Here is a 26,747-nt window from a genome sequence, read left to right as displayed (position 1 = left end):
AAAATTTTGGATATTTTCGACACGATATGATATAATAAATCTGTTTTTCGGTATGTTCGGTAAATTTATCCATCCCTATCCTAGCAACACCGCTGCGCCGGGTGTAAAGGTGATGTTCCTAGATTTATTTTCAAAATAATAATAAATGCTAAACCGCCGGTTCAATCCGAACACCGGTGGTTCGACCCGGAGATTCACGGTTCATGTCTATTTGTAATTGGCGTTGTGGATCCGTACCCGTGTCGGCCATTAATGAACCTCTAAGAAACGCCAAAGCTTTCAATTTATTCTTCAATGCGACATCGATTTCGGTTAGCGTCACCCCTTCATTCTTCGCCTATAAAATGGGGATTTGTGTTGGTTGCTTGAGCAAGAACACTCCCGATCCCCACCATTGTCCTTCCCCAAATCCACACATCTCCTCTTCCAACAATCCGCCCGATTGTGTAAATTCCGGCATGGCTCTGCGACTGCCCTATGGCCACGTGGATTCCGCCTTGCGCGCTTTGGCCGGCCAAGCTGAGGGCTTCGGTCGCCTCGCCGTCGGCGGCCTCAACGGCGCCGTTTACTGCGTCACCACACTCGCTGGTACGAACTCTTCCCCCTTTTGATTAAAATTGTCGATTCCGTTTCTATTTCACTATCAATTTCGAGCGTGTTTACTTTGTAACTGTATTATAAACATATTGTAGTTGTAACCTAATTAGCAGCCTGTGTTAGTGAATTGTGTGAATTTATTTTACATAAGAAGATTAAATAAAGTCGAGTGATTCAGTAAATGTATGAATTTGTTGAGTTTCTTAATTCATAATTCATGTTTCAATTTGTTAAATTCATTCCCCTTTTAATTGATGATCGGGTTCAATTCCCGTCGTTCGCGCTCTCGTGTTCAGTTTGTTCATGGATTGCGAAATTGTTTAACATGAAGATTAAACAATCTCGAATGATCAGTAATATGAATTTATGGAGTTTCTTCATGATTCGTGTTCAGTTTGTCAAATCTTTAGCATTTTGATTGATGATTCGTGTTCAGTTTGTTCATGGATGGTGTCAAATTGTTTAACATGAAGATTAAAGAATCTTTCAGTAAAAACAAATCAGTGTATGAATTTATGGAGTTTGTTAATTCATGATTCATGTTCTGTTTGTTAAATTTATTCGCCTTTTAATTGACAGATTCGTGTTCAGTTTGTTCGTGGATTGTGTGAAATTGTTTAACATGAGCATGAAGATTAAGCAATCTTGAATGATCAGTAAACACGAATTAGTGTATGAAATTATTGAGTGTCTTAACTCATGATTCGTGTTTCAGTTTGTTAAATTTATTCCCCTTTTGATCACTGATTCGTGTTCAATTTGTTCGTGGATTGCTTGCAATGTTTAACTTGAAGATTATTTCGATTAATCAGCAAACACAAATTAGTGTATGAATTTATTGAGTTTCTTAATTCATGATTCGTATTTCGGTTTGTTAAATTTTTTCGCCTTTTAATCGACGATTCATGTTCACCTTGTGCGTGGATTGTGTGGAATTATTTAACATAAAGATTAAACAATCTCAAATAGTAAGCAAGCACAAATTATTGTATGAATTTATGGAGTTCCTTAATTCGTGATTCGTATTTCAGTTTGTTAAATTGATTCGCCTTTTAACCGAATCAAGTTTTTGACTCATGATTCATGATCACGTTGCAAATTTATTTTCCTTTTCTATGTATGCATTTATAGACGACGGACCAGGTTCGCTACGGTATGGCTGCCGTAAGCAGGAGCCTCTGTGGATTGTCTTTGAAGTTTCGGGAACAATTGAGCTGTCGTCTTATCTGAATGTATCCTCTTACAAAACCATCGACGGTCGGGGTCAGAGGATTCGGCTCACCGGGAAAGGTTTAAGGTTGAAGGAATGCGAGAATGTAATTATCTGCAATCTAGTATTCGAAGGGGGCAGGGGACATGACGTTGACGGGATTCAGATAAAGCCGAAATCAAAGCATATATGGATAGATCGTTGCAGCTTGAGTGACTATGATGATGGTTTGATTGATATCACCCGGGAGAGCACCGACATTACTGTTTCTCGGTGAGATTAAGATGGAATTTAGTCTGTTTTTAATTCGTTCTTGGTTTTGACCGATTAGAAAAGATTGCCCGATTGAAATTTGACGATTCGATGACTCGATTGTTTTGATTTCGTAGGTGTCACTTTATGAATCACGACAAGACTATGCTAATTGGTGCTGATTCGTCCCACGTAGGGGATAGATGCATACGGGTTACGATCCACCATTGTTTTTTCGACGGGACTCGGCAGCGACACCCGCGCGTCAGGTTCGGGAAGGTTCATTTGTACAATAATTACACTCGTGGTTGGGGGGTTTACGCTGTTTGTGCTAGTGTCGAATCTCAGGTGACGATTGTGCATTTCAATCCTGATAAAATCACTATCTTTAGAAAAAAATGATATTATTGTCTTGACACGGTTATTTTGCTTCTTCCTATGTAGATATACTCGCAGTGCAACATATATGAAGCCGAACATAAGAAAGTAGCCTTCAAATACTACACGGAAAAGGTATTCTTATAACTTCTTCGATTGATGCAAATAAGGCCTATAAAAATAGATTTAAAACTCGATTCTTGAACATTAAGTCGATCATGTCCGTTGTGTTTTGTCGTTGGGTTATCGTGCAATCTTGAATCGGTTGTGAATAACGAAACAAGATGTAAATAAGCAGAAACACTTAGTTTCAACTACGACAGTACTGCGTTAGTAGAAATCATGTGCCGACAGCTCTCTATATAGGGAAGGTGTGTTGTATAGAATATAGATATATTTTATGTGCTGAAATTAAAAATAATGTGTTGTGTGGATAATTCTCATGTGTTGTTAGTTATTTTATAATGTGTTGTTAAAAACGTAGGGTGTGTTCATTTTGTATTTTTGGATGAATGTGTTTTTTTATGGTAGATATGAAGAATCGTGTCTATAATATAAAAAATAATATTTTGTATTGAATTGTTTATTCCTTTATGGGTTCATAGAGTATATTCTCCCTCCGTAAGGGTGATGTTTACCTTTTACATGTAGATTTTTAAATATTCGTATTATATTAGGTTGTAGTAAAAAAAAAAAAAAAGCCAAAAAAATACTTCTAATAGTATTGTGTAATATAAAAGTAACGACATTTGTGTAATATATTGAAAGTTTGAGGGGTATTTATTATGTTAAGTAGATAGTACAATTATTAAATTAGAAAATGGTAACCTTGTTTTGGAACGGAAAAAAATAGAAAATAACAACCGGAGGGAGTATATTATATATGTTGTGTTAATATATATATATATATGTATTGTATTTTTTGCAGTATTTATGAAAATTTGTGCCATTAAAAAATAGGTTGGGTGAATAAATCCGTTCTTAATTTAAAGATTCAACACACTAACAACAATTTTTCAATCAACACATTATGTGCCAAGATGAATACTAGTATATGCTGTGTGTACAATTGTCATGCATTGTATTTTTATATTATGTTAACATAAATCGTGTGTAGTATGTCATCTTTTCGTAAAATTCAGCACAATAATTACCGTCATAATTGAGTGGCTGTTTTTCTGCATGTAGGCTGGTGATAAGGACTTGGAATGCACGGGGCATGTAAAATCCGAAGGAGATATGTTTACCAGCGCAACTCAACCGGGATTAATGGCCCTCCCGAACGATTCGTGTGTGTTCCATCCGAGCGAATACTATGAGACTTGGACAGTCGAAGCCCCGAGCGAAAATCTGAAACGAGTTCTTCAGCATTGTGCCGGTTGGCAAAATGTCGCGCGCCCTGCGGACCTTCCTATTTATTAGCTTCGCGTATAATTTGTTCGCACATCCGTCAGACCGTCGTCATCGTTGTTTCTTGTGTGCATTCTTTCGTATCTATGTTGTTCTTGAGGAGCCATCCTTAATAGCTGTTTGAGGATCGTCTTGTGCTGGTGCTCTATTTAATCTTTCTGAAATTTTTTATGCTGAGAATAAGAAGTGTGATTGTGTTTGTGTTGATTGAGGAATGGATTGTTTTTTTTATCTTTTTTTTTGTATCTTTTTAAATGGTGATCTTTATACAATTCAATATGATTAGTACATAGAATTTTATTATTTTGATATTATATTTATGTCTCATAAAATATGATACTCCCTCCGTCAAATAAAAGATTTTTTTTGCAAATAAAAAAGTAGAAATAGTTTTATGGTTATATGGATATTTATGGAAATAAGACTATTGTTTTGGAACGAACAAAAATGATAAACAAGACTATTGTATTGGGACGCAGGAGTATTAAATACTTCATTCGTCCCGATATTTTGAGCTTATTAGATACTCTAAAATAGGAATAAATTATGTGAATCGGGAGAAATTATTTTAGTAAAAAAACTCAAACCTTTAATTTTAATTCAAAGTTAAGGAAAAAAAAAAAAAAAATAGAGAGAGAGAGATTTAAGATTATCTTAGGTGAACGTTAGGATGTACACATAAAAGGTTTGCTCGTTTTGAATTTTTTGAATGATTTTATGTTAAATATGAAGAATTGTGTAAAAATAATATTATCTGCATTTCATATAATTTGTCTACTATTTCTACTCTCACATACTCATATAATTTGTCATTTTTTTAAAGATAATTATATATATTTTAAAATTCATAATTTATATTTTTTTATTAATTTTAATATATATTATTTTTACTAATATATTTTAAATTATTTATTAAATATACAATATATAAGATTCCGTGCCCCATCTAAGGTGAACAAATTAGTTGGAACGAATATAGTATTTTATATTAAATTATTTTTTTTGAATGGATAAAGTATATATACTCTCATATATTTTATCATTTTCTTCGTTAAGGTATTTGTTTTCTTTTTAGTAATTTTGGAATCTACTATTTAATTAAATATCTTACTTTATTATATATTTATTATTATATTATTTTTTTCGTCTCAGATATTTTAGGTTTATTAACGTAGATACAGAAATTTAAGTAAAGTATAATTAGTAATTAATTAAGAAGTGTATTAATAAAAATAATTATATATTAAGATTACGATGAACAAATAGTTTAATTAAAATTGAGAAAATTATAAAATTTAAAAATTAAAATGTAATTAAAGTGCATAATTATATTTCCAAATATAAAAAGGACAAGTTACGTGGGACGAACGAAAATAAAAAATATGGACAAATTACGTGGGACTGATGAAATATTATTTTTATATTAAAAAATATGAGTAAAAATAATATTTACCAATTTTTAATTAAATATTATAATTAAAATACTATTATTTTAAAATTTTATATAAAAAATAATTAGATACAAAAGAAATAAATATATACTTCCTCCGTCCCAGATACCATGTCCACGTTGTCGTTTATGTCAGTCACACGTACTATGTCACTTTCCTTTTTTTCAAAAATGATAACACACTTTAATCTCATTTTAATTTTTTTAATTTTACTTTTTTTAAAATTTTAATTAAACTAATTAATTATCTTAAATAATTTATAATTATTTATATTATAGGATAATTATTTTCACTAATATATTTTTAATTATCTACTAATTACACTCCTTATAAAATACCGTGTCCACAATGTAGCAGACACTTGGGACGGAAGGAGTATTATTTTTAATATATGTATTATATTTTAAAATAATATTTATAGAAAATTATAACATACAAAAATACTATGTGAACACATCAAAATCGGGCCGTATAAATATGCTAACTTCTCATTGTAGTTAAAAGAAGATTTTGGTTGTAAATTGATTTACATTGTGAGTCCTTTTCAAGTATAGAAGGAGTCTTTTATCAAATCAAATCAAATCATCGTGAGCTATTCTATGTGTTTGACAATTCTTTTTATATTGGTCTCTTCATTTGAAATAAGAAATTTTGACTTTATATATATTTTTATATATTTAAGAGATATATACTGTTTTCGTCTCAATTTAACTGGTCCTTTGAGGTTTTATAATAGATTAAAAATACTTTTTTATTTCGAATATTATATATTATTTACTGTAGATATGAGAATTTAGCAGGTGTATAATTAGTAAATAATTAAAAATATATTAGTGAAAATAATTATCGTATAATAAAAATAATTATAAATTAATATTAAAATAACTAATTAGTTTAATTAAAATTATAAAAAAATTATAAATTTAAAAAATTTAAAATAAGATTAAAATGTATAATTTTAATTTAAAAAAAAAAACGTGATAAAAATAAGTGGGACGGATAGAAATGAAAAGGTAAATATGGTAAGTAGGACGGAGTGAGTAACTTAATAAATTAATGGTTAATGAAAATGTGTAAGAGTTTTTTTTTTTTTTAGACTTTATGTATAAAGTAAGCATATGTATAATGATATGTTTGTAATTTAAGTAAAAGTTTGTGTTAATATTAGTATATGGTTATTATTTTTAAAATAAGAAAGTGATATTTTGAAGTGAGACAGATAAAAATGGTAAAAAAATACTTTGAATTGAAACGAAATAAGTATATTTTTCCTGTCTTAAAGATAATTGAGTCATTTTATCAATACCACGTTATTTAAGATAATAATATTTAATTAATTAATAATAGTAAATTATCATATTACCTTTTTTTTTTATCAAATTAATTATATTGATAGTTTTAAAATATACTCCCTCCCATAACAAAGTATCCATTTTTCATTTTAGTCCATCACATAACAAAGTATCAATTTCCTTACGACTTACAATATATTACACAAATGTCATTAGCTTTATATAGCACGTACTAATAAGGTTATTTTAGTCATTTTTATTTTATTCCTACTATATCCCAATATAATACTAATATTTCTAAAACTACTTGCAAAAAGCAAATGAATACTTTTTTATGGGACGGAGAAAGTATTTAATATATATGACTAAAAAAATAGAATATGTATTTAGATGTTTTAAAAATAATATCGCAAAAAATATATACATACAATATGAATATTATTATTTTTATAGAAAGTAAAATTTTAAGAAATAAAAAATTTATTAATTTATTTATAATTAATATAAATTAATTTTATACATGGGAATGATGGTATAGTCTAACGGTGAAACCTTCGACTCCTTGACCTTTAGGTCGGCGGGTTTTGAGTGGATTTTTAGTAATTTTTAACATTAAATTTTTTCTTATTTTTTTTAATTTTTTTGAAAAATAATGTTTATGTGGGCTTACCCATTATATATTATTATATTCGTAATTGTATATTTATTTAATCAAACACAAAATTTAAGAAAAATAAATAAAAATAATTTTTTTATAATAAAAAAAGGAAAAAAAGGAAAAAGAAAAATTACTTTTTATTAAAAAAATAATAATATTTTTATATGACAATAAAAAGGTAAATATAAATTTGAACGACGGATGAAATATATTTAAAAAATATTAACTATTATTATTACTATTATTATTATTATTATAATATTTGATGTACGTAATATTTTTTTTATATTTATATAATTATAAATTTTAAATTGTAACAATTATTTAATTTTATATAAATAAATATTAATATTATATTTTAAATTAAAAAACTATTGTATTAAAAAGTAAATACACACATTTAATAAATTGATATTTTTTTTTTCTTTTGAAAAAAAAGAAATAATTTGTGGTATTTTTATATATAAATATTATTTTGATGTTTTGCCTTTTAAATTCGATATACCATTGTCAATAAATTCAATTATTTTATTTATTATCATAAATGATTAAAAAATTATATACAATTAAATTTAAATAAGACTAAAATAATAATAATACTTGCAATAGTCTCGTAAACATAAATATTTTTTGAATACTCCATTATGTGACGGTAAAAATACATGTGTTGGTTAAGCACAAAATCTAAAAAATATTTAATAAGTTATTTTATATTAGAACGATTATATATGAAATAATATGATGTATTATATAAAATTTATTAAATGATTGAAAAACACAATAAGATAAGTAGAAAAATAATGAGAGTTTAGTTATTATATGTTAAAGTAAATATTATAGAATTATAGGTGAATAAAATTATTTACTATAAATAAATTATCTATAATTTAACGACAACAAAGAAATAAATAGTTATATAATTTCTGCGGACAAAATAGATATAATTAAATTGTTGAAAAATAATCAATTTATAGTACTTTTGATTTCATATTATTAATTTATATAAATTTTAAATTAAAAATTTTAAATTAAATTAAATTTAGCTTTCTACAATACGTTACTATACATTTTAGTTTAGTATAATTTGTTTTATTGGACTTAGTCTGCATATTATTAGATTCTATCAAACTTTTATCGACCGTGGCTATAGATTTTCATGTTATGGATATATATATATATCAGCAGTTTAGCAACTATATTAATTTTTTTAATATTTATGTATTGATATGCGCTATATAGATATATTAGATAATTTATATATTTCATTTATCCAAAATACTATACTATTTTATTTGGAAATAAATATTAAGAAATAATGTCATTTTAATATCTATGTGGGGTAAATAAAAAATAAAATAGGAGTATCACAAAAATTTTATTATAAAAATTAGTAATTTTATAAGTAGAAAATACTCCATCTTTCCGGCGATAAAATATATATTTATTTTTTAAATGAATAATTAAAAGTAGTGTAAAAATAATTTTATCATTGTAAAAATAATGATGTGAAAATAAAATAAGAGTATTTATAAAAATAAGATATTTAATCAAATAATTACTTTTTAATTAGACAACCAAAATAAAAATATAAATATTTTTTTATATAACAGAAAGAGTATATAATAACAATTATTATTATATGTTAAAATAAAGATAATAAAATTATAAATTAGTATATATTTTTGTAACTGTAAATAAATTATGGATGAAGTTAAACTATCAATTTTAATTGATATAATAAATCATATATTATCTAATTCCGTATATAATATGATATTTTGTCTAACTATGTCTATATATATAACTTGAATTTAAAAACTCAATGTCAAAAGTTTAATTTATTTATTTATTTATTTTGTGAGAGGGGATTATAAATTTATAATAATAATAATAATATGTTTAATGATATTTTTTCAATTTATGTAAAAATAAATAAAATAAAATAAAATTGGGGTTTGTTTGATTTGAGTTTGAGATTTTATTTATTTATTTTTAAAATTTTTTTTTTATATGATATTTTATTAATAAATATAATATTTTTATAAATTGTTATTTTGTTAATTTTATATGAAATTATGAGATATTCCATTAAAATAATATAAAGTTTATGCTTAAATTATTTTTGATCCGACGTTTATACTTAACTTGTATTTATATAAATATTGGTTATATTAGCTTTAGATTGTCTAGTTGTGTTTTATTAGGAGTTTTTACATTTTTTTATTATTAATATTTTTTTAAGAAAAAAAATATATCAAATTAAATAGGATGTCTTTTTTTAATTTTCATATTAAATAAAAAATAATTTTAAATTTTAAATATTTATTTATATCATATCAAATTATTTCAATATTTTAAGTTTTTTTTATATATTATTTTATTAAATTCGATTCTAAAAAATAGATATGATTTGATAGATACGATTTGAAATTATATAATCTCAATTATCTATCTATCCATAATTATCTATCTATCCATAATTAATAAATCATATCTCTAATTCTCTATATATATACACAAAGGAAAGGGAAGTTTAATAAAAATATTATTAAACACATAAAGTTTTTTAATGGCTTCTACTATCATGGATACAAAGATATCTCTTACGACTGCCATGGATAAAGAGAAATTCAGAATTTTAAGGAGTTGCGATGGCAAAGAATTCAAGGTCTCCAAATCCATAGTTATGCAATCATTGCTCCTTGCAAATTTACTCGATTTAGAAGAAGACGGCAGAACCGATATAATTTCACTCTCCAAAGAAGAAGGCATAATCGACGTAATTCCACTCCCTGAAGTCGACGGAATAACCCTGGAGAAGATTATTGGCTTTCTTAGCATGTACATAGAAGAATCATTTCAGCAATTCACTGCTGAAGAAAAGAAAAAACAGTGCGACGATTGTTTTGCCAAATATGATATCTATGATTTTCTTACCCTTGCATCGGCTGCAAATTACTTAGGAGTTCAAGTGGTTCTAGACGAGGCTTGTCAGAGATCAGCCGACTTAATAAAAAATAAAAGTGTGGAATGGATGAGAAAAGTTTTTAGAATAGACAATGATTACACGCCCCAGGAGGAACAAGATGTAAGAAATAAACATATATGGACTTACGAAGGACTCGATCCAGACGATGACGAAGAAGATGCTATGATTGCTTGATTAAGTAATATTAGTTATAATCTATGATTACGATTAGAGTTTCTTGAAAGTTTTAGTTTGTTTAATTTTTTATTTTCAAAATTTTTGTTTTTATAAACTTTTAACTAAAGTTATTTTTTTTATATTTATTTAAATATTTGTTGAAATAAAATCTTCTGAATTTTGATCTCTGTATATTTATTAACTTTTTTTGCATACAAAAAGGCACTTATCTAGATATCTTCCCACAAGCGGGTCTGCTCGGACATCAACATGATAATAATAATAATAATAATAATAATAATAATAATGAGATTCTTCCGTTCAAAAAATATACATTACTGTAGAAATTTAGGTGTGTTTCTTAGGGATTTGGGGAACTTTGGATTGAGTTCGATTTTTATTTGAATTTTGAGGTGGATTTGATTTGATGATTATAAATATAATAATATAAATATGTATTAATTTGTACAATTTAATTATAAATTTATATTATATTTACATATATATTTCTAATTTTTTATTTATCTATATTATAAAAAAATTATTCTTTACAAAATGATATATATTGTATATATTTTATTAAATTATACATATTATAAAAATTTTAATTTACATTTACAATTTTAATTTTTTAAAAAAATTTGAGATTTAGAAATTAAAATTTTAAAATTTATTTACAATTTGAGCCGTTTAAGGAGATTAAACGGGTAGAATTTAACAGAGTTTTAGAAATATATGAAATTTGGCTCAATTTCGTAAAATTGTATGCACTTTAGTTTATTCCTTTTGTATATTTGATACACATTCTAACAGCTACTATATATTTATATTAAATATTGATATATTTTATATATGATTTTTTCCAAGTTACATGAGAAAAAAAAAAGTTAGCTTAACGAAAACTTGAGGGGACTGCAGGAGATGAAGGAATATGAAATGACAAAGAGCCCCCCGAGTCGAAATACAACTCCGACAACATATTGCTCACATCGTCAGGGGTATATCTGACCATCGGTAAAGAAATTCTCCGCCGTCCGATCATCCGCCGATGTGCGTTCCAAAACTCACGGTACAATGGAACCGTCTTTCTCGCGAGAGAAAGCTTTATATCATCTCGTAGGTTTTTATCTGGTACGACGCAGACAGAGTGCTTTCTGTACGCCTGGCTGAATAAGCCGTTAAATTTTATCAAAATCTCCAGAACTTTCTCTGGGCTATCCACTGCCGTTGGATCAGACGGCACCGACTCGATGACGTGGCTCCATCCTAGCCGTTCGTAGTTTGACGCAAATTGCTTGACCTTATATTCGAGCTCGGTCAGCCATTGATCCCCCAGGAGACGGTTCAGATTTGAGGCTCGCGCCTTTACGACGACGTATTGAAGATTGTTGGCGAGAAACAGGTATGATAGCGATACGTCTTTGTAGAGTTTGGATTTTGTGTCGAGTTTGCAGAGGAGGACTAATACGAGCCACGCCATTTTGAGCGAGAGCGCCGCCGGGGGAGAAGTGTTGCCGTCTAAGAAGGCGGTGAAGGATTCCGGTAGTGATTGCTTCGGTAGTTGCGGCGGCGGCGCTGCGGCGAGGATGTTTGATAGAATGTTTGAGTAATCAGCGAGCATTGAGAGGCTGTTCATAGTGTTGATTGTTAGATGGTGGATTCCGGCGCCGGAGATTGGGGATTTGGAGGATTCCTTGAGGATTGTCGACTCGAAATCGTGTAGTGCCGTGAGTATAACCTCGGCGAGCCTGGCGAAGGATTTGTGTACCTGAGATTTGACGGTTAGAGTTGAGTTGAAGGAGAAGATGGATTCGATCTCCGGTAGGTAGTTGGAGATTGCGGCGTACATGTCGAGCGCTCGGAAGAGTTTTTCCGGTGATTTTTTGGTGTTTCTCGCGACGGTTTCTGGAAATTCGAAGAGAATTATAGCTCCTGCTTTCGAGATCTCCGCGAAGCAACGCTCTCTGATGGAATCTGAGATCGCGAAGACGTGATCGCAGAGGATTCTCTCGCCATTGAAGAGAGTTTTCACTGCGGTTCTTATGGCGGTTATCCAGTTGTTGATTCTCAGTTCTAGAAGCTTCCAATCCATTTTATGAATCTCCGAAGAGGTAAGCTTCTCAACTCCGAGCCTATACAAGCTTTCATCAACAATCGATTTACGAATGGTGCTGTATATTCTCGAACATTCTCTGGTGTAGCCGGACGAAATCATACACTCCGCAATCAATCTCAAATCCGCCATGGCAAGAGACGAAGCATCTTCAACTTCAGAAATCTCGCCTCTCCCCGCGTCCTCTTCGTCGTCATCGCAATCCACCGTGCTGGATCCAGTAGACATCTGCGACGACCGAGTAGAGACGGATTCAGGATCCAGATGAGCTCTGTTCATCGACAGAATCTGGTAAAACTCCTTCTGAAGCCTTTCCATAGCAATTCGCATCAAATTATGAGCGCGAGCTAATTGATCAGAGCACGAATTGTTACCGATTATGAAATGCATAGCCTTCTGCAGATTCTCCACCGTTTTGATAAACTCCTTCGCCTCTCTCCGATTCTGATAGAGAAGCGAGGTGAGGCGCGCGTAGGCACTGCTTTCGATGCTCCATTTCATGACGATGGAGTCCGCCATAGCTATCGCCCGATCAATTGCAGCTGCAGCGAAGTCTGGGCGATGGCGGTCAGTGGAGGAAGAAGAAGAAGTGCAGTTTGGAGGACAGCACAGACAGGTCTTTCCCTTCCTCGGCATTTTCTTGCAGAGCCACGTTTACAGTTGCGTCAATTTACGGTTTTCGTTTGGGTCGTTGTAATAAAGAGAGGCTGACACGCAGGTCCTCGGGAAAGTCCTGCGAACTCCAGAATCTGTGGTGTGGATGTAGCTGGTGTTTTGGTCCGGGACCGCCAAAGTGCACTGTAGTCAAATTGACGCTGGAAAGGTGGAGTCCGACGGCACTCGGCGGTCCGCCGTATTTACTGAAGATTCAAGAATCAATCAAGAGGTCAGTAAATATATATATATATATTCATTTAATTTTTTAAGAAAGTTGATAGAGCTTTTAGGCGAGTCAAATTCAATTGTTGATTTTTTTTTAGGTATTGTATATTCTTCCTCGCTCTTAATATAATATTATTATTTATTATTATTTTTTTCTTCTCTATTTTAAAATAATAATCTTAAAATGTTTTTATTTATATTTTTTTATCAATTATTAATATAATATTAATATTTTTAAATATCTTGTACAACTTAATCAAATAAAAGTCGCGGTCCAGGTTTAACATTGTTTATTGGTGTTTTAATGCGTCAATTTCGATTTGAGTTTTAAAAATAAAATTCTTTACAAACTAAAATAGTACTTAAGTTATAGATCTATTATTAATGGTGTGTTTCTTTTTATTTGATTTGATTTAAAAAAAATTAATTTAAGTTTGTATTAAAATAATATATAATAAAATATTTTTAAAATATATATATATTTTTTCTAAAATATCTCGGGATTTGGGTATTAAAGAAAGGGTGTGTTCTCTTTATGAAATTTTACAAACACTTTTACTATTCACCCAAAGAAATTTACTAAAATCTTTTTAATACATTTTTTTCAAAGAAAAATTAATATACTGTAAAATTATTATTTTTATATTATTTACACAATTTTCTATATCTAACATAAATATATATATACAGTATATTCTTTTAAACCAAAACACATAGTATAATACCACTCATTTTTTGTTTTTCATATTATATTCAAAATATATATCGATACTTGTTTATATCATATTATATAATTGTTCAAATTTTAAAATTTTTATTATTTAAATTTCAAACCAAAATTCAAATTCTCAAACAATCGCATCCTAAATGTTTTTTACTTCGGAATTATATCGATAATATAAAAAATAATATTTTGTATTAAATTATTAATTTTTGTGAGTAAACAAAATATACTTTCTCGGTCCCAATATAATAGTCTTGTTTATCATTTTTGTCCGTTCCAAAACAATAGTCTCGTTTTCATAAATAATCATATCACTATAAAACAACATTTACTATTTTATTATTATTACGCAATTGCCACTACTTTTTACAATAATACATTCACAAGGCCCAAAAAGTCTTTTACTCGTACTTTTTACCAACTACTAACATAATATTAATATTCCTTAAATCTCGTGCCAAATGCAACTCAAACTATAATTTTGAAACGGATGAAGTATATCTTACTATTATTAATAATGTGTATATATTATTTTTTAAATATTAATATTTTTAAGGAATTGTATTTATGAAAACAGTGATGAATACAAATGTTTAATTTATACTACTATAATTTATTGTATTAGATGGAAATGTGAAAATGCCCTTATATCTTATACTTATTTTACAAAATTGATTGATAATTTGATATTGTTGTAAATATATTGAATCATAGAAATATTATCTATTACAATTAGAAATATTTTATAGACATTTTGGATTGAAAATGATAGCTGCAACAACTGAAAATGTATTTTACAAATTTCAAAACTCAACTTGGAAGAAATTTATAATATAAAACGTCTTTTCCTTTTGTTATTTTTTATTTTTTAAAAATTCCTATTTATCTTATGCATTTTTTTTTTCATAAAATATTTTATCAAATATTATTTTAATATTAAATTCAAATCAAAATTTTTAAAACTTGACGAAAAATAAAACAACATATTTTTTTTTTTTTACAATTTAAACCCGGAAATTATTAAATATTGAATAAAACTTCCATAATTTTTTTAGGTGCACGTCATTATTTATAAAAATAAATGTATTCATCAATTGCTGACAATTTCGTTTAATTAAAATTTTGCTCCAAAAGTCTAATTAAGTTGTTGTGTGAAACCACGTGACAAAATACTGTTACATTTGTGTCTAAATTTTCAATATAGATCCAGAATCAATTATATGATCAGCATATTTGAATTTCATGTTTATTTTTAGAAGCACCTTAATATTCAATTTAAAAAATAATAAATAAATGATGACATTTGCTTTCTATATAAAATATATGGATTTATTTTATTTCATTGTACTTTAAAATTAATTTAAAATAAAATATTAATTTGAATTTTTGTTTAAATAATATCTCGATCAGTGACAGAGCTAAAATAAATTTTGACAGGCCCAATTTTTTTTATGTAATATATAATAATATTAAAATTACATAATATAATAATTTTGTTTTTTTAAAAAAATACAAAAGGTTTTCATTTGTTTTATCTTTTTCAAGTTATTTTCAAATTTGAAGTTTTGAATCAAATTTTTTTAGCGTTTGAATTAAATATATATAACAATAATATTTTCACTAAATCTATAAGGGTGATCATTTACTTAAATTCTAAAAATTATACAAACATCATATAAGGGTGATTAATTTTTACATCAAATATCTATTTTACGCCTGTGGTAGTATAAATTATATTAAACCAATCCACTATTTTATAAAGGCACTATGTAAATTTTATTTTTAAAACCCCTATAAAATGTGTGTGTGTGTGTTTTTTTTTTTTTTTTTTTTTTCTTTTATTCATATTTTTATAGCATTTATATTTTCAATAAAATTATATTACTCCAGTATTTTTAAAAATATATCTATTTTTTTTTTGAAAAATCATCATTAGCAACATTACAATCTTTCCCATAATATTTTCATAATTTATAACAACTAATACAAATGTTTTCCCATATTATTATTATTATTATTATTATTATTATTATTATTATTACTACTACTCTCTTCGTTCCAAAACTATAGTTTGGGTTGGGTTTGACATGAGATTTAAAGAACATTGATATTATATTAATAGTTGATAAAAGAATACGAGTAAAAGACTTTTTTGCCCTTGTAAGTGTATTAGTGTAAAAAATAGTGACAATTGTGTAATAATAATGAAAAAATAAGGGTAATTTTATAGTAATATGATTATTTATGAAAATGAGACTATTGTTTTATGACGGATAAAAATTGTAAACATGATTATTATACTTAGACGTAGTAATTATTATTATTATGATTATAATTATCAGTAGTAGTAGTTTGAATTTGATTATTAAAATTGCAACTTGTCATTTCCGTACAAATGGTGGCAAGTTAATTCAACACCGTACAGAAAACCACCTACGGTGTTTACATTTTTAATAAAGCAAATTCAAACTAATGATGCAATCTGTTTAGTAATAATATTAATAAAAAATAAAAACAAAAACAAAAAACTTTGGACTCGTTTTACATACACTCTTTTTTTTTTATAAAAAAAATATCAATATTATTTATTAATAATATTTATTAATTCTTTTGTCCTGACTTAAAGGTTTGCTCACTTTTAAATTTATAGATCAGAAGAACTTTGGACTCTTTATGTTAAGTATTGTATATAGAAAGACACTGTATTTTATATTGAGTTATTAACTTTTTTATAAATAAATAAAATATGAAGTTTATATTATATATATTGTTAACACAATATATACATTATATTTTAGACACTAAAGTTAAGGAAATGTCTACTTTCAATAAATATATATATTTAATAACAATACATTAGTTCTTCTTGCACAATATATATTAAATAAATAAATATTTTAATCAATTTTTTTTTAAAAAAAAGATTACAGTTCTTAATAACTAATAATAATTCATAAATGGGTAAACTGTTTTTTAGTCCCGTAACTGACCCCCTTATCATTTTAGTCCCGTAAGTGGAGCCTGTCGCAAACTAGTCTCATAAATGAAAAATTTTCGTTGTTTTAGTCCTCCGGCGCCGGAGACGCCCGCATGGCTCGCCGGAGGTGACGTGTCCGCCAGGTCAGCGACACCTAGCGCTGACCTGGTGTCGCTGACCTGGCGGACACGTCGATTTTTTATTATTTTTTTAATTTTTTTTAAAAATTTATTTTAATTTATTTTAAATTTTATTTATATATTTTTAATCTTTTAATTTGATTTTTAATTTTAAAAAATAAAAAAATAATAAATCCACGTGTCCGCCAGGTATTGCTGACCTTGCGGGACACCTGGCGGACACGTCACTTCCAGCGAACCACGCGGGCGTCTCCGGCGCCGGAGGACTAAAACAGCGAAAATTTTTCACTTATGGGACTAGTTTACGACAGGCTCCACTTACGGGACTAAAATGATAAGAGGATCAGTTACGGGACTTAAAAAAACAGTTTACCCTACTAGAATTTGTTTGTATGCAATTTGAATTTTAGATTTGAAATTTTTGAATAGTATTTAAATTTTAATATTTATTTTTTCGTATAATATTAAAAATAAAATAACTATTTAATTTTAAATCCTTGATTTTGGAATTGAAAGACATCAGCTGTTAAAATATATTTAAAAAATATATAATATATATTATATTTATGCTAGTTATTTTATTTTAAAAAATTTATAGAATTCTTATTTTATTGGATGATTTATACGTTATTATAAATATTATAAATATGTGAATTGTTACGATTAAAATAGAAAATTTTAATTTTATATTCTAGCATCAAGAATTCTTACCATTTGTTAGATTCATGAATCCGGTTCAATTCAGTCTCGGGTATTTCATTCACATTTCTTTCCCACTAATAACCTTTTCTAATATTCTTTGACCTCATATATTTTTCTAAAAGATAATTAGATATTTTATTTGTTCCACTACAATTGACACTATTTCCATTTTTTTCTATCCTGTAATAATTGACACCTTTTTATTTTTGGTAAAAATTATTAAATCAAAACATATTTAATAAATATAAATCAACTTAATTAACTACGTAACATACAACATCATAAATGATGTAGACTCACTTAAAACCCTTTTATTTTTACTTCTCTCCTCAAAAAATAAATATTTTTATCTATATTTAAAACTACACATCTTTTATAAAATTGATTTATGTTAATTATAAATAAACAAAAATATTTTTTTATTTACTTGTATTATATAAAATTTTATTCTCTACAAAATGATATTTATATTGCATATATTTTTTTAATTGCTATATAATTTTTAAATATTTAAATATATTTTAATTTTTTTAATCATATATATTAAATTTACTTTAAAAATATAAATATTATTAATTATGCAAAAAAATAATATAATAATATCATAACTAATTATTATTAACTAATTAAATATTCTCACATTAAATACGGTGTCCCTAATAAAGGATTCAATTCTCGTGAGAGGGAGGGAGTATTAATTTAAAAAAAAAAAATCCCAACCAAACAATACAATCCAAACAAATTAATAAAAAAATTAATCTGAAGAAAATCAAAAGCCCAAATAAGCGTTGTAATAAATGGGCCAAGAAATTAATCAGAAATAAACGGGCCATAAAGGCCCATTAGGCCCATTAAAGCCTTAACCGTCGAATCGTACGTACCAACAGCTGCCCGTGTCTTGTGCTTTCCCAATAACTGAATAGATCCTTCGATCATCCCATCCTTCACACCATTCATTTCATGTTTCATTTCATTTCATGCAACTGTAAATGACCTGACCTCGCCGGAACTGATCCGAATTCCGATCCTCCGGAGCAATTCAACCATGAAGCATCTGCACAAGTCGCCGGCGATGCCAATCTCCCAATCGTCGGAGCCGTACTCTCCCAAATCCTCGAAGCACAACAGATCCATCCGCAGATCGCTGAATTACATCTTCAGGGAGCAGCGCCTTCTCTTCATCATCGTCGGTGTTTTGATCGGCTCCGTTTTCTTCATTCTCCAGCCTTCAATTTTCTTTTCGTCGTCTTCATCTTCATCCTCGTCCACCTCTTCATTCTCCGCCAATCCCGGCGGCGCTCACATTTTGTCGGGGAATCACGAATCGTTAGGTCGCTATCGCGATCCTAATTACGAGAAGCATTTGGTCAATCGGTACGGCCAGGGGCACGCCGGCGGCGTGGGGAGAGTCCCCGTGGCGATAGGGAAGAAGAGAAACCGTGTGGTGGTTACCGGCGGGGCGGGATTCGTTGGGAGCCATTTGGTGGATAAGCTGATTGCGAGGGGGGATGATGTGATTGTTGTTGACAATTTTTTCACAGGGAGGAAGCAGAACGTGGTGCATTTGTTTGGGAACCCTAGATTCGAATTGATTAGGCACGACGTCGTCGAGCCGATTTTGTTGGAGGTTGATCAGATCTACCATTTAGCTTGTCCTGCTTCGCCAGTGCATTACAAGTACAATCCTGTCAAGACTATCATATCCTTTTTTATTCATAGTTAATTCTGGCGCATTACATATGAATTAATCATCATTTCATTCTGCAATGCTTGTTCATCTGATAATTCGATTGCTAAGTTGGATTCATCTCTGAACACATGTTTTTTTTCAATCTTATGATCTGATTTCAGTATGTAAATGATGTAAGTTTGATTAACATGGCTGCATTTTGTGTGTTTGAAATGCTACATATTTGATCTTATATTAGGCAGCTGTTTTGGTCGATTCTTCTTTCTTCATTATGTGTGTTTGAGTATTAGTTAAATCATTGTGTTGCGAACCTTGACGTATGATTACAAGACGAATGTGATGGGCACTCTCAACATGTTGGGACTAGCCAAAAGAATCGGTGCAAAGTTTCTCCTTACGAGTACCAGCGAGGTGTATGGTGATCCTCTGGAGCATCCACAGAAGGAGACCTATTGGGGACATGTGAATCCAATTGGTGGGTGAATAAATTTGTTTATTTCTTGTCGGTTATTTCATTGTTCCATCGAGCTTCTGTTTGAAATGTTCCATGTTTTTAGGCGTGCGTAGCTGCTACGATGAGGGAAAGCGCACTGCTGAAACCTTAACTATGGACTATCACCGCGGTGCAGGGGTTGAGGTAATATATTCGATATATAATGCTGCGAATTGAACTCAAATTGCTTTGGGTAATAAAAATTTCGCTGATAACTCGATTGATGAATGGTAATAAAAATTTTGCTGATAAGACATGGCCAGATATGAATGTGTGCATTTAAGATATAAGTTATCCGAATCTGAGGAAGCGATGTGTACAGGTGCGCATTGCGCGCATTTTCAACACATACGGGCCTCGAATGTGTCTGGATGATGGCCGTGTCGTGAGCAACTTTGTTTCGCAGGTTTGCTGTCACAACAATTTCCATATCGTGCTTTCTTACATAGATGCCGAATTCTAATTAGCATAGCTATATGTGCTCCTCAGGCGATTAGGAAACAGCCAATGACGGTCTATGGCGATGGGAAGCAAACCCGAAGCTTCCAATATGTATCCGACCTGGTATGCCGCGCTATATTCTCCCTACAAGCGAACCTCTTGTATACGACGAATAGTATTATTATATGGTCATCTCACCTAAATTACATGAATCTTGTATGTACACAATTTTATTTTATTTTATTTTATTTTTTTAGAGCAAATAAATTTAAATACGGACCTCTCTACTCTAATATTAGATTAAATAATTATTTTACCTCACATTTTAAATTGATAGGAAAATACATCACTTACTTATGGTGTTGATTTAAATTATATGAATATTGTATGTGGATAATCTTTATATCTTTTATATATTTTTATTTTTTATATGAAAGAGAAGATCCGATATTATGTTAAATGATAATTTAAGCTTAAGCTAATAGGAAATGTATCAAATATTAATTACATATTAGATAGGCTTCCGACAATGTATTTTTTCTTGATTTCAGGTCGATGGATTGATGGCGCTGATGGAAGGCGAGCATGTAGGCCCGTTCAACTTGGGCAACCCCGGAGAATTCACCATGCTAGAACTTGCCGAGGTTTGTCTACGGTTGTACATAAACATATATATATATATATATTGATAAGAAAAGAGGTGTATCGATTGTTTGTAACATTTATGTCGAAAACATATATATATATATATATATAGGTGGTGAAAGAAGTGATTGATCCAAGCGCATCGATCGAGTTCAAGCCAAACACGGCTGACGACCCTCATAAGAGGAAGCCGGATATTAGCAAAGCGAAAGAGCTTCTTAACTGGGAGCCAAAAGTCCCGTTGCAAAAGGGGCTGCCTTTGATGGTGAAAGACTTCCGAAACCGTATCCTCAACGATGACGAAGGGAAGGGAAATTAAAGTAACGATATGATAGGATATGATATGATATATGTACAGAAGGAATCAAGAAGAGAGGTATTATAGCAGCTATCTCTCCAATATTCTCCCTCGGTAGTAATTCATTCATTCATTCATTCATTCCTTTCTTTATTTAACAGTTAGAGAGTGAGAGAGTTTAGGATTGGATCATATGGGAACATCCATTACTACTACTATTACTATATGTAGTTGTTTTTGGATAGAGAAGATTTTGTTGTCACACGGGCTTGGGCTTGCTTGCTTACTTAGCCCACTTTTGTGATTGTTTAATTTTGTTTCTCTCTCTCTCTCTCTCTCTCTCTCTTACTTAGCCCACTTTTGTGATTGTTTAAATTTGTTTCCCTCTCTCTCTCTCTCTCTCTCGCGCGCGCGCGCATTTCATAGCTTCAATAAACATTCATACGTATTTGTATATCAACATCCTTTTTTTTTTTTTTTTTTTTTTTTTTTTTTTATGAATTTGGAAAAAAAATTAGTTTGGGTTTGGTATGAAAATAATGTTTGATGGGGTGTTTTGTGAGAGAAAAAAAAATATTTTTTTTTTCGGGGGCCACTCGACTGATAAGGAGGCGAGTTAGAATAGAGCCAAAGATTCCCCCCATGGATCTCCGTAAGCCGCAGAGTTCAAAATAGTAAAATTTGAGAAAACTAAGCTAAAGAAGCATACCCTTAATTTTGGTTTGAGATCTAATAGTTTGTTGTTTTTTTTTTTTTTTATCAGTTTCTATTAAAATTTTTATTATTCATCGAGTTTTTCTCCAAAAAGAAAATTAAATTAAATACCCAATTTTAATTTTTTTAATATTATTTTATAAGTCAATTTTATATTTAAAATATTACACAATTTAAAATTTTTATTATCCAAATCCTAAACACCGAATGCAAACTCTCAAAAGTTTTATTTGTCTGAATTTATGTATTCCATATTTGAATCCATGACTTAATTCACACTAAGCCACTAGGTGGCTAGTTATTGAATTAATTGAGGAAACAACGAAAAAATTGTTGTAATGGGTTATGTATATAGATATTTTTTGTAGCTTTGGAAAATTACGAGAATATTAAAAAAGAAATATTTTATAGTATGATTATTTTTTTTAAAAAAAAATATGTATTTAATTTAATGATTTTAAATATGAATAATGTCAGTACTTATAAAAAACGTATAAATAAAATTTATATGAACAAAGCCCATTAAAGGGCCCATAAATGATTTCTTTTAGGCTCAGTCCATTTTGAAAAAACCTAATAAAATAAAAAAAAATTTCCGACCTGCCGGATTCGAACCAGCGACCTAAGGATGGCTATGATAACACTACAGTCCTCCGCTCTACCAACTGAGCTAAGATCGGACTTGTTTAAACATGTTAAATTTATTCATTTAATTTTTAATAAAATAATAATTAACTCTTTTATTTTAGTCCGTCCCATAGCAAATTATTCATTTCTTTTCTTTTAATAATTGTACTATCTACCTAATATTATAAATACCCTTACAACTTACAATATATTACACAAATGCCATTATCTTTAGATTACACATACTAATAACGTTATTTTAATCATTTCTACTTTATTCCTACTTATATCCCAATATAATACTAATATTTTTAAAACTACGTGCAAAAAGTAAATAGATATTTAGTTCCGGACGGAGGGAGTGTTATAGATTCCACTTACATTCATTTCAAAATTATATTATAAATTATGTAATAAATTTTATTGTAAGTAGAAATATTTGTAATATATAATAAATTAATATTAATAAATATTTTTTTAGATATATATATAAATAAAATTATTTTGTATGTGTTTCGAAAATTTTTATTTTTTAAAAATATAATACTCTCTCTGTCTGTCCGACAATTTTTATTATTGACACGGTATTTAAGTTAATTATATTTAATTAGTTACTAATAATGAATTATAATATTCTTTTATTATTTTTATATAATTAATAATATTGATAGTTTTAAAATAAATTTATTATACTATGATAAAAAAAAAAATTAAAATATATATTTAAATATTTTAAAAATTATATCGCAGTAAAACATATATAAAATATAAATATCATTTTGTAGATAATAAATTTTTTTATAATACAAGTAAATAAAAAGGAAAAAAAAAAGCTTAGTTACTTATAATTAATATAAACTAATTTTGTAAAAAATTTAAAATTTAAAATATAGATAAAAAAATATTTTTTTTCTTTTTAAAAAGAGAGATATAAATAAAATAATTTAGAGTGAATCCTAAATGATATATAATATTATATATTATTAATCAAACTACTTGTAAAAATATTTTATAAAAATTAAAAAATTGCAATATATTGATCAAATGACTTATAGATTATATAAATATAAAATAGATTCAAATATAGATAGATAAGACCATCTTACTCTAACAATACCTCTATTTTTCACTATTATTCTTCAAATATTCAGTTTTTATTATTATTTTAAACAATTTTTTATTTTTATAATTTAAAATAAAATTTTTAGAAATTTTAAAAAATAAAAATTAAATTTAAAAAAATTATAATTTAAAAATTAAAATATATATATATATATAGCAACGCCAAAATTGGCGTTGGATTTCCAACCCACGCCAAAAATGCCAACCCAGCGCCATTGGTTGGAGATGGCCAGACAGACCGAACTTTCGGATTCATCGGAAAAATCCGACACATACGAACCCACAGCTTGGTATATGCCGCCAACTCAACCCAGACAGACCGAACTGTCGGATTCATCGGAAAAATCCGACACATACGAGCCCACAGCTTGGTATATGCCGCCGACTCAACCCAGACAGATCGAACTGTCGGATTCATCGGAAAAATCCGACACATACGAGTCCACAGCTTGGTACATGCCACTGACTCAACCAAGACGGATCGGACCGTCATATTAGTCAGGAAGATCCGACCCATATGAGCCGTGGAAAAACTAGAATTGACTTGAAGGTTGTTGAATTTAAAAAAATATATATAAAATAATATTACAATGCATTTATACACATAAAAGCACATATTTATTTAAAAACATACTATTTTAATTCATCACAATGATGTACATAATACATAGGTAGAGTTGAAATACAATACATAATATTATTCAATAGTCGAATTTTTAAACTTTGATAAATAACAAGTTATAGTAATAGAAGTTACATATTAATGTTATTTAGATCATGTACTCATGTTTGTTTGTTTTGATTTAAATCTGAATTTTTTATTTAAATAATATCTTAATATATTGTTTTTTTTTAAAAAAAAATAATATATTTTTATTAAAAATTATCGAATAAATAATAATAACAATTTTGATTTTTTTTAAAAAAAACAAACAATTCTAACTATTAATATTTTTATTTATTTTAGATATTTTTTCTATATATATATATTTAAAAAATCAATATATAATAAAAAAATAATTAAATAGAAAGTGAGGATAAGGCTGCACCTCTTGGTGTATTGCTGCCCTAATTTATAGAGGATTATATTTTAAATTTTAAAATTAAATTTTAATTTTAACTTTATATATATATTTTATTTAACTTTAATTTTAAAATTAAATTTTATTATTTTATATATTTTTTTAATTATGTTTCATCCATTTTTCTAAATTTAATCGAGGTCTTCATTTCTCTGTTTCATATCATGTCGCACTGCATCCACCCACTCAGTCTAAATCCGCACCACATTCTCTCCTCTCATTTTCACCATTCTTCAGCCGTTATCGCTTTTCGAACATCTGTACAGTCTGTCTTTCATTTTCTTTTATCAAATCGATACTGTCCAGACCGTCACATTCAATCTTTTATCCAATCAAAGTTAATCAGTGATATTATTTTAAAAATATATTTTAATTATATGTTTATAAAACCCATAATTTATTTTTGCTCGGGCTCCGAAAAAGTTCCGTGCCCTGCTCATGTGTACGGGTACATGCTGCCAACTCAACCCAGATAGACGGGACCGTCGGATTCACTGGGATTGCCGTTGAGACATCGCCCGCCAAGAGCTCTGGTGGGTTTGATCATCAAACTTTGATGCGCCGCCACAACTCCAATGCACGCCAGCATATATATCGCGGGATTGAGGTTTGAATTTCAGTGGGGTGGAAGAATAAAAAATCATTGCCGGCGAGAGTTTTTTTTTTTAAATATTTGTGTTATGTGAAAATTGGAATAAATGAAAATAATGAAAAATATAAATGAATTAATTCTCTTCCTAGAAATACACGACTTCCGGCTTAAAACTTTTCGGAAAAATTATTGAATTTTCGGGCAACTTCAATCTTACAAAATATGAATAATTATTCGAATTAAAAAAATAAATATATATATATATATAGTTAAAACTCAAATTTTCAGACAATAGAATGGCAACTTGGGCTAGTCTTCTCATGCCGGCCCAGTCCGATTTTGAAACGTGCTGGACCAACATAGTCCGATTTTAAATTGGGCCCAGAAAAGTAGACCTGCGGCTCTGCCGTGCGCCGTGCTTTTTTCTGTTTTCTTTTTCTACTTTCAAATTATTTTTTTTAGTTTTAAATTAATTATTTAAGTTTTGCCATTATTTTATTAGTTAATATATTACATATTAATTTAAAAAACTGTCCAAAAATTTTTAATAGTAAGATTTTTATGTCAGGTTCGAATCGAATTTTTGGATCATAATTATTTTTTCCAGCTCTACATACAAGCATATCCCTATATGATTTTTGTTATATATATATATATACAATATGAGTGTGATTGTTTGAAATTTTGGATTTTGAGTTAGAGTCGAATAATAAAAAATTTAAATTTGAGTAATTGTATAATGTAATATAAATAAGTATTGATATAATGTTTTAAATGTAAAATTAATTTTTAGTATAATATAAAAATAAAAAATACTCCATCCGTTCCAAAAGTATAGTCTTATTGTGTTGCACGCGAGATTTAAGGAATATTGATATTATATTGATAGTTGGTAAAAAGTAAGGCTAAATGACTTTTTTGCCCTTATAAGTGTAATAGTGTAAAAAACAGTGACAATTGTGTAATAAAAATGAAAAAACATGGATAATTTATGGTGATATGATTATTTATGGAAAAGAGACTATTGTTTTTTTACAGACAAAAATGGTAAACAAAATGATTGTATTGAGACGGAGGGAGTATTTACCGAATTTGATATTTTTTAAAGGAAA

At 28.5% G+C, this 26,747-nt stretch overlaps 4 protein-coding genes and 1 non-coding gene across 6 annotated transcripts; 3 read left to right on the top strand and 2 right to left on the bottom strand.

Annotated features, from left to right (window-relative positions):
- Positions 1-252: 252 nt before the first annotated feature.
- LOC127250875 (probable pectate lyase 4) lies at positions 253-4,058 on the top strand. Its single transcript, XM_051274319.1, has 5 exons — positions 253-588; positions 1,729-2,080; positions 2,197-2,407; positions 2,504-2,572; positions 3,626-4,058. The coding sequence occupies exons 1-5, from the start codon at positions 345-347 to the stop codon at positions 3,857-3,859; spliced, it is 1,110 nt and encodes a 369-aa protein (XP_051130276.1). The 5' UTR covers positions 253-344; the 3' UTR covers positions 3,860-4,058.
- A 5,774-nt stretch (positions 4,059-9,832) lies between these two features.
- LOC127250823 (SKP1-like protein 18) lies at positions 9,833-10,411 on the top strand. The gene has a single exon (XM_051274248.1). It carries the CDS (start codon positions 9,833-9,835, stop codon positions 10,409-10,411), a length of 579 nt encoding a protein of 192 aa, XP_051130205.1.
- Positions 10,412-11,237: 826 nt separating this feature from the next.
- Positions 11,238-13,217, bottom strand: LOC127251153 (exocyst complex component EXO70H1-like). Of its 2 annotated transcripts, XM_051274753.1 has the most exons (2): positions 12,881-13,129; positions 11,239-12,777 (listed from the first exon to the last, which is right to left on the bottom strand). In XM_051274753.1, the coding sequence occupies exons 1-2, from the start codon at positions 13,000-13,002 to the stop codon at positions 11,286-11,288; spliced, it is 1,614 nt and encodes a 537-aa protein (XP_051130710.1). In that variant the 5' UTR covers positions 13,003-13,129; the 3' UTR covers positions 11,239-11,285. The 2 variants fall into 2 exon arrangements, with proteins under 2 accessions (XP_051130709.1, XP_051130710.1); XM_051274752.1 differs by having other exon boundaries at positions 11,238-13,217.
- A 5,324-nt stretch (positions 13,218-18,541) lies between these two features.
- On the top strand, positions 18,542-21,823 carry LOC127250787 (UDP-glucuronic acid decarboxylase 1-like). Its single transcript, XM_051274207.1, has 7 exons — positions 18,542-19,631; positions 19,950-20,096; positions 20,179-20,258; positions 20,437-20,520; positions 20,604-20,678; positions 21,107-21,199; positions 21,313-21,823. Exons 1-7 carry the CDS (start codon positions 18,977-18,979, stop codon positions 21,517-21,519), a joined length of 1,341 nt encoding a protein of 446 aa, XP_051130164.1. The 5' UTR covers positions 18,542-18,976; the 3' UTR covers positions 21,520-21,823.
- Positions 21,824-22,806: 983 nt separating this feature from the next.
- TRNAY-GUA (transfer RNA tyrosine (anticodon GUA)) lies at positions 22,807-22,892 on the bottom strand. Its single transcript is given in 2 exon segments — positions 22,807-22,842; positions 22,856-22,892. It is a non-coding gene; the product is annotated as a tRNA-Tyr (tRNA).
- Between the last annotated feature and the right edge of the window lie 3,855 nt (positions 22,893-26,747).

The sequence above is a fragment of the Andrographis paniculata genome, unplaced genomic scaffold, assembly GCF_009805555.1.
Source record: "Andrographis paniculata isolate CXL003 unplaced genomic scaffold, ASM980555v1 Contig38END, whole genome shotgun sequence".
Classification (NCBI taxonomy): domain Eukaryota; kingdom Viridiplantae; phylum Streptophyta; class Magnoliopsida; order Lamiales; family Acanthaceae; genus Andrographis; species Andrographis paniculata.
Note: the sequence above shows the minus strand (reverse complement) of the source record. Positions and strands in the feature narration are given on the sequence as shown.